The sequence below is a fragment of the Tupaia chinensis genome, unplaced genomic scaffold, assembly GCF_000334495.1.
Source record: "Tupaia chinensis unplaced genomic scaffold, TupChi_1.0 Scaffold000355_1, whole genome shotgun sequence".
Classification (NCBI taxonomy): domain Eukaryota; kingdom Metazoa; phylum Chordata; class Mammalia; order Scandentia; family Tupaiidae; genus Tupaia; species Tupaia belangeri.
In genome coordinates this window covers 7,594,616-7,603,728 of record NW_006159850.1, presented here as the reverse complement: position 1 = coordinate 7,603,728, position 9,113 = coordinate 7,594,616, and the positions used below count along the sequence as shown (strand labels likewise).

At 44.9% G+C, this 9,113-nt stretch overlaps 1 protein-coding gene across 1 annotated transcript in view; it reads right to left on the bottom strand.

The window, feature by feature from the left end:
- CDYL2 (chromodomain Y like 2) overlaps positions 1–9,113 on the bottom strand; it is a 230,800-nt gene that overhangs the window by 71,250 nt on the left and 150,437 nt on the right. Inside the window, exon 3 of the mRNA XM_027773449.1 lies at positions 3,265–3,856. Within this exon, the coding sequence (XP_027629250.1) occupies positions 3,265–3,856 (592 nt within the window). The remainder of the gene's footprint in view (positions 1–3,264; positions 3,857–9,113) is intronic.

Here is a 9,113-nt window from a genome sequence, read left to right as displayed (position 1 = left end):
TCCCTACTTCCCCCCACACCTGTACAACAAGTTAGTTTAATCCAGGATGCTAAAGACACAGTGGCTGGGACGTTTACCAAATGTAATCAACCAAAGAACATGTCAACGTGAGTACAACAAAGGCATACCATGTATGTAACATACATGTTACTCCTTCCATGGAGTCAGCCTCAGGTGCCTTCTAAACACAGAGCCAGAGGCAGCCACTCCAGCCGAGTGGAGAGTGGGCTGTTTCAGAGGAAGATGTCCTTACCTGTGTGTTCATTATTCCAAACACCTGGCATGGCAACTGACCCTTCAGAAGTGCTCCAAAAATCAGTGCTAAATAGAATGAAATGCACACCTGATATGAAACTTCATTGCCACCCCCATTTCCCACAGAGCATGTCTCAAAATGTAGCAGAAAAGTCTGGGAGAAGCCCATCATCCTAGCGCCACCCCAGACTCAGTAAACCGGGTCTGTGAGATCAGCATTTTCAAAAGCTGCCAGGTAATCCCATGCATCTAGCCTTAACCTTCCGGGAGGACCTCATGGGACCAAACTGACGGGACGCAATTAAGCAAAAGGGTGCTTTTGGAGCAGCTAAATCAGAACAAAACAGAGGCAGGTGGCTTCCCTCCTCCCTCTAGGCCAGGGCCCAGGTGGAGCAGAGACCATACAACATCAGACGAAATTGAAGGGGCTGTGAGAAAGGTCTTGGATGGCAGTTTAGAGGTAACAAAACACGAACCTCTCCAGGCCAGTCCTCGTCGACTTCCCCTGATCGCAGTGTACCTGCCGCCTTACCAGGTCCTGGGCTGGGGAGCCTTACCGAGGCCCAGGGATGGAGGCGGAGGCTCCGCCCACGTTAGAACGCGGCCCGTAGACCAGGGGGGCGCCTTCATCTAGAACTCTCCGCAAGCCTGGCTTTTCTCCTCCCTGCTGCAGCGTGGCAGCCACAGTCAGCAGTGCCCTCCTTCATGCTGTGCCCCTTACTCCTGGGGTAGCCACCTGAGCAGGGTGGGGGCTGTCGTCAGCCAGACTTCATGCAATCATGCCAGGCTCCTGGCCCTACACCCAGAGAACTGCAAAAGCACCCCTCACCACCCTGTCTGCAACAGGGAACGCTGCTACGGCTGGCAGCTGTCACAGAGACATCAAACACGGATGTTTATGCCAAGCCTCAGTGACACAAGCCCACTTCTCCCCGAGAGATGAAGTTTACAAACAAACAGCGTTTACATATGTCAGCGGGCACAGTCACATCAGCGTCAGGGACCCCCAGATGGAAACGTGAGCCAGGCTGGGGCGAAGACTGCTAAACAGATTCTGCTTGGGTGAAATTCCTCTCTCTGGAGAAAGAGGAACCTCAAAGCACATTACTTCAATCCCCTGGCAAGAGTCTCTGCAGTCGTAGCTCTCCCCAGTGGAGTGTGCACAGTCCAAACATGTCAACTCCAAAATGACCATCATCACTCAGATGTGCATGTGCCTGTCACCCCATCCCTTCATGAGCTCTCTCAGTTGCCCCCTCTACACCTCGGCATCCTGATTCTGGAGTGCTGAACCATGTACACTCTGGTTCCATGTGGGGTGCCCGATAGCCCCACTCTGTTGGGCACAGGGTGCTCATAGTCACGCAAGAGTTCCTGACACCCAAGGTAACACTCTGGCAGCTAAAGAGAAAAATGGCACCAGGCCAACACATGGGTACCTGGGAAACGAGTGTATGTAACTTGCACAGACAGGTAACCTCAGAGACTCGGGCCACTGAGGACTCAGGGAAGGAGCCATAGGAGCCATGTGACTATTGAAGAAATGTCATATTTGAGAGCCTGAGTCAACTAGGCCATTGCCTCCTCTTTCCCATTTTGCTGTGGAGACTTGGTAAGTGGGAGGGATTCCACACTTAAAACAACATACCAGGGGACTTCTAAAAGTTTATGAAAAGAGGGAACTAAAGCATGAGTTTATTTTGGTGCAAAACAGTTTGGGAACCCTTGCATAGTTTTTTTTTCCCATGAACTTCTTTGTGTGTGTGTGTGTGTGTGTGTGGAGAGGTTTTTGCCATAGGGAGCGTGTGCTCACCAGACAGACAGAGAGACAGAAAGTGAGAAATCACCCCCCAGGGGGGATGGCCATGCCGCAATCCTTTCTCCATTCTCCTCTTGGGATCTCAGGCACGCACGCACATGCGTCTGGCATGAATTTTAAGCCACCGGGTCCAGGACTCGAACTGCGGTCGACTACGTGGGAGTCCAGTGACATAGCCATTATGCCAACCACTGGTCCCTCCCATGAACTTCTTGAAGACCACCCCCCATACATACATACACATACACACACACACACACACACACACACACACACACACAACACACACACAAGCTGCTTGCTTACAGGAGTAAGAAGATACAAATCCAAAGAGCTCATATAGGATGGGGTCAGGGCAGCAACTATGGCCTGCTGTGGTCTCAAGGTAGGCGTCTCCCAAAAACGCATATGCTGAAATCTAACCCCTAATGCAATAGTATTAAGAAGTGGGGCCTTTGAGAAGTGGTTAAGTGCCTTATAAAAAGAGGTTGAAGGGAATGACCTTGTCCCTCCTCCATGTGAGGGTACAAAGAAGCTGCATCTATGAGAAACAGGCCCTCACCAGATACTGAATCTGCAGCACCTTGATCTTGGACTTCCTAGCCTCCAGAACTGTGAGCAATAAATTTCTATTTATAACTAATAGTCTCAGTCTCAGTCTGAATGGACTAAGACATGATGTAAATCATCCATCCTAGTGATAACCGAAAGGTGTGATGAATGGATCTGGGAGGATCAGATCCCAATCCATACTCTACCTCTCTGGGCTACACTGCTGGGAGTAAGGTGAGACTTAAAAAGGGCTCTGCATGGTGCCCTGGAAAAGTGCAGGCCCTCTAAGAACACAAATCTTGGGTCCTGGGCAGTGAGGACTTTGAGTTGCCTTTGGGAAGTGGCTCTAGAGTGGTTACCATGGCCTTGGGGGGTCTCAAAAACACAGTCTGGAATTTCTAATTCATTACAGACCCCACCAGAGCATCAGTGGCTTGGCCTTCCCACATGCACAGGTGTCTGCAAACAATGTGGACATGGAGCCAAGTCCACAGGGTCTTGAGTGAGAGGCAAAGGGAGAGTTATCAGCTAGCTAAGCACTGGGGGCAGAGATGGGAGCTTACACATTTCCCTATGCTGAGGCAAAGCCCCTCGTCCACCATGGCCAGAAACAAACTCAAGAGAAAAAAGCCACAAACCGAGCCCGTTCTCTGCCAGTGCTGCATGGTTCACTTCACAATCACCCACATCCTGCTCTCCAACATGATCGTTCAAATCCAAGCCAGGCTGATGAGACCCGTTTCCAAAGTGCCTCTCGTCCTTCTCAGAGCCGGCGTCCCCATTTTCCATCCCATTCTGAGCCTTTTTCAGGGGCATTATTTGCAAACCGCTGGGGGTAGTCCTGTAAGACACCGTCTTGGCAGCTCGATCGCCCCCTGTAGGGGGCTTGCCTGAGTACCCCTTCTTCGGCTTAGATAGGGGAGGGTTGATGCGCTTCCGTTTATGGGAAGTCCCTTTGCTCTTCCCAGGTTCTGAAGGTCTATGGGCTAGTTTTTCACTCGCTGGGCTCCGGCTGTCACGTAGGAGCTTGGAGGTGTTAGACTGTTTCCCTGGCCTGATCCTCTTGTCCTTGGACACGTGCAGCCCATTGAACTCGTCGATAAACTCCTCACAGTGCAAGAGGTGGTGTTCTGGCTCCCACGTGTCCTCTGTGCTCCCATAGCCTTTCCACCGGATAAGATACTCCCATTTTCCTTTCTTATTCTTCCTCTTGTCTACAATCCTTTCAACCTAGGAAGTAAGATGAGAGTCAGAAAAAAGAAGAGAGGGAAAATAAAGTCAGTCTTTGGCAATGGAATAGCACAAAGCCTTTGGGGTAGAGGTGTACACTTTGGTCAGAAGCTGAGCCATTCGATGCCTGAGTCCACACTCCAGAAGTGTGCTAGAAGATTGGTCTATCTAAGGACACCACTGAATGGAACTGAAGGGGCATGCAGTCATGCCTGACACTGTGCCCAGCTGGTGGCATCCCCATGTCTATCCAGGCTTACTCTTTTTCAAAATCACATGGCAGCTTTTACAAGCTTTCTTTTCATTGCACCAAGGGAGACACAGACTTTCAAAGAAAAACTTGATATGGGTTTTTCATCCTTGATTATGATCATAATAATCTGTCAAGAAATTATATGGAAAACACTGTGCTAATTTATCTTTACTTGTAATAATACTAATGATTAATAATATTTGTTGGGCATTTAAAAGGGACTTTCCCATCCCTTTTTCTTCTGACAACAACTCAGTGAGGTAAGTATTTTTTTTTCCTACCCCCATTTTTCAGTGAGGGAACTGAGCTCAGAGAGATGAAGGAGCTCAACCAAGTTCCAATGCTGGTAAAGGTAGAGCTAGGATTTGAAAGACTCTCCCCTCACACCTAGTCTATTCATCACTAGGTCATACTAACATTCTCAACTGCAAAAGTCTTCCATATTGACCCAAAGAGAACTTAAATTGAAAAACTCAGTTCTCCCTATGCTGCTCCCCCAGCTATAGAACAGCAGCTCAGCTAGGAAGCAAGAGGCCAGGGAACACTTGCAGAGAGCCTGCTGTGTGCCTTGCACAACCCAGGGGTGTACACTACTGTTACTCCCATTTTATAGATGAAGAGGCTGAATGTGAGGCATCTTGCCTACTGTGAACAGCTAAGATATGGTGGAGATGGGATTTGAGCCTGTATATTTCTAGTTTAAAGCTACATGCTACTGTCTACATGTCCTTAATGGTATACCTCACTGTCTTCATGTAATCCCATAGGAAAACCACACATAGGACAATGCCAGTCCTAATGGTAATAATTGGTGTTATCTAAAAAGTATGTGAGGGTTCAGTTATTATACTTTCAACTCTGCTGCAGATTTGAAATTTTTATTTAAAAAAAAAAAAAGGAAAATTCTGTGCTCAACCCCCCCCAAGCTAAATTTCAATGAAAATTAAATAATTATATTCACAAGTTGATTACATATATTTTAAAGAGGTTTTTCTGTTTTGTTTTGCTACAGGGTGTTTGTGCTTGCCAGAGAGACAGAGAGACAAAAAGCAAGAAATCACCCCCACACACACACACAGGGAATAACCATGCCACAATCCCTTCACAATCCCTCCCATTCTCCTCTTGGGATCTTGGGCCCGCACACATATGCGCCCCGGGTGTTTTAAGCCACCGGGTCCGGGACTTGAAACGCGGTCAACTACATGGGAGTCCAGCAAGTAACCATTATACCATCTGCTGGTCCCAAGAAGGTGATTATATTTTAATGTCAGTATAATATAGTTTTATAGAACTACATGTTGACCCAATGAAATTAAGTTAAGAAGTGAGATACACGTTTTGAAACTTTTAGGAGGGATAAAATGGGCTCAGTTATAGCTGGTAAGTGTTAAATACAGGTAACAGATTCATGAGAGTTCATTATATGATGGTTTATGTTTACACATTTAAATTTTTACATGTTTAAAATTTTCATAATAGAAAGTAAAAAGTTTTGAAAAGTGGAATTGTCTCATCAATGATTTATGGACAACAGAAGTTATGCAAAATAATTAAATGACTATCACTGCTTTGCAATTAATAAATATGTAAATAGCTAGACCATACTGCCTCTTCATAAGATTGCCTCTTCACAGATAATTTTAATTGTTTCCTTAATTGATTTATCTCAACTCAAATAGGCCTATGTCTATTAAAATCTGTCTTTATAAAATGCCCTGTGTCTGTTTTAGATTTATTACATTATTTTCGAATGTATCACACAAACTCACTAATAGTTTTTAAAAAATGAAACCATGCCTAGCTAATTCAACCTCCAACCTTTGGGTCAAGGAAGGGGGCTAGCTGCGTATCCCTTTGTATTAAAGCTTCAGGAAGCCAAGAATGTTTCTAGAACAGCCTGCGGCACTGCACATTCTGAGGACTTTGTAGGTGGAATGCGGGTTTCAAGAGGGAGGAGAGTGAGTAAGGATCCCAGCACTGCCTGAAATAGTAGCATTTCTGAGGAAACCAACCTAGGAGTATGAGTAGCAAGTCCATATATTTCTTGGGAGCTAAGGGATACATACTGGCATGGGCCCTCCAGCTCTGGAGAACATGCGCTCAGCTCCCAGGATGGAGAGATTTATTTTCCAGGATAAGCAGAGGACTGTGTTAGACAAACAGCCAACGTTAAGAGTGGCTGGGTTGCATGGTTGAAGCAGGGAGTAGGGGCAGATAAATGGGTGGGTGGATGGATAGATGAATGAATGGATCAATGAGTGGGTGGGTAGATAAATAGGTAGGTGGGTGGGTGGATTGATGGATGAACGGGTGAGAAGATGGAAGTATATGTGAATGGATGGAGAGATGAATGATGGCTAAGAGGTTTGGTAGAGAGTGAGTTCATGAATCGATGAGCAGGTGGAAGTCACTTATCAGAATAAGTTAGTATAATATTTAAGAACACAGGTTTTGAGGCAAGACTATCTGGTTTAAATCCCCTGCTAAGCCTGTGTCCTATGTCCTTGAGCAAGTTAATAAACCTCTTTGGGCCTCAGATGACTCATACAGCAAGGGGGAAGTAACAACATTTACCTCATAGGGTGGTAGGGGGAATATACAAATATGTATTTTTGCATTCCACAGTAAAGGTCACAATCTTACATATGTTCATGTGACCATGAACCTTGATGGTGTCTAAAGACAGAATGTTTTCTCCACCCTGTAGAGTATGACCCCTTATGACAATCAATTCCTCTTTGGGAAGGAGAGAGTCTACCTACTTAGAAGATGGCTGTGCACATCAGGGCTTCTCAATAGGCCTGGGGTGGGGGAGCAGCAAGGGTGCAGGTCTAGATGGCTATTGGGGACCACATTGGAGGGCAGGGAGTGGTTTTATTCCAAGTTACTGGATGTTTCTGTTGCAGAGTCACAAGTTGCATTATTGAGGACAGAAAAGCCACAGCTTCTACCCCTGGTCCTACCCATAAAGCCCCTGGGAAGTTTGACAACCATTTCTCCTTAAATTTGTCCAATATCAAGATGAAAAATATCAACAGGATCATCCCTAATCAGCTGCTGGTGTTGGGGGGCGGTGCAGGACTGCTGGCTCTGCCAATTTCTACCCATGTGTCCCCTGGCCACTTCTCGGGCTGCAGCATCCCTCTGTAAAACAGATTTAATAATAAGAAGAAAAAGAACAAAACCTATCTGCAGGGTTGTTGAGAGAACAGAAAGGAATAAGATATAGGAAAAGCATTACAAAGAGAGACAGTTTTCTCTGAAATATGAAACTCCAGTTGACAAAGATGTTTTTATGTATGTTATATCATCCACAGTTTAAAGACAAATGAGGCTTTTTTTCAGGTTTAGAAAAACAATTGCTTTTTCTGAAAGACCAAAATGCCCACAAGGAGCTCAAAGGAAACCTGACTTCAAAATATCCCCATCATGCTTTGATTTCCATCATATTGGGGGACCTAATCTCCTTCTTTATAGCCCTGGGTAGATTTTTCTGATCCTTTTTCCTTCAGTAGAATCTCGAACAGAACCTGAATTCTAATTTGTTCAAATCATTTAGGACTTGATTTTGCATAGGACTGCAACATTCTCTGTCTGGGAAATCCTTTCTTCTTCTTAGGCTCCCCTAGACTAACTCCCCTGCCTCCTAACTCCTCACACCTGCTGAAAACAGAGACCTGTCTCCTGTGCACCACTCCCACCCACCTGTCCAAACTGTGTGCATTACCTGGAGCTCAGTCCTGCCAATGGAAGCAGTTCTTAATTCCTTTCCTTTGTACTTGCACATACTAACGGACACATGAATGAAACTAGAACATCATGCGCACATACTCCAGCAGCTTCTTTTTATAAAGATAAGTAACCTGAGACCCTGAACTATTCCTTAGAGTTCAACCAGATCATTAATTAACATTTATTCTCTTTGATTCCAGCTAATATGAAATGTTGTTCTACTGTAGGTGGGGGCAGGGAAACCCTGATGCAATTATTACAAGTGCCACAGTGAAATGTGGATGGCTGTCTCATTAGGATTAATAATGATGACGATCACCCTGACTGGTACATGCTAAATTCTAGGAACTGTGTTAATCACTTACAAGGTGTTAGGTTTCATCTCTATACCCAGTCTTTCAGCTGGGCTTTTCTGACCATTTGATAAGTGAGGAGAAGGCAAGTAAATGTCCTTCCATCACTCAAGAGGTGGTTGGCTAAGAAGTGTATCCATGCAGAAAATCATATTAGTGATGTAGATGTTTTTAGTAAACATACTAAAAAAGCTCTCCAAGAGTGTAGGAGAGAAGACAGAGATTTTAAAGAAAACATTAAGGAAAATGAGAACAGGCATCTCGGAGCATCAACAGTGATCCAACCAATGTAAATCTGAAATCCAGCAGAGAGAAAAAAATCAAAATGGGACCAGAACACTAACCATGGCATAACAGAAAGAATCTCTACATCCTGGGTCTACAGGTTAAATTTTTTTTTAATTTTAAAATAAATAAATAAATCTCAGTGATGGGGGACTGGGAAGATGAGAACACATCAACTTTATTTCTATCTTTGCAACAGTTTTTCATTTCAACCTCACATCTCAACCGTCTCTCTTCCAATATGGTGGGGGTAAAATTCAGGCCAACTTTAGAGAACATTAAATGCCAGAACACAAGTTAAAGAAATAAACACTATGAACTCAAGAATTCTATAACCAGCCAAGAGATCCTTCAGATGAGAAGGAGGAAGAGAACAAAATATAAACTACTCACTAAAAAAAAAAAATTACTCAAACAGGGGACTACCACCACAATGACATGGTGGTAATGCAATGGGGAGGCTCAAGGTTCCAGGTTCCAGTCCAGAGACCTCTCCAAACATGCCAGGTGTATGCATGCCCATTATCTGGGGCTACCTGAGGCTGGGTGTGGATTATATCATGAGGGACCAAATGAAGGAGACTCCCTCTCTCTCTTTCTCTTAGAAGGAAGGAACAAATGAATGAACAAA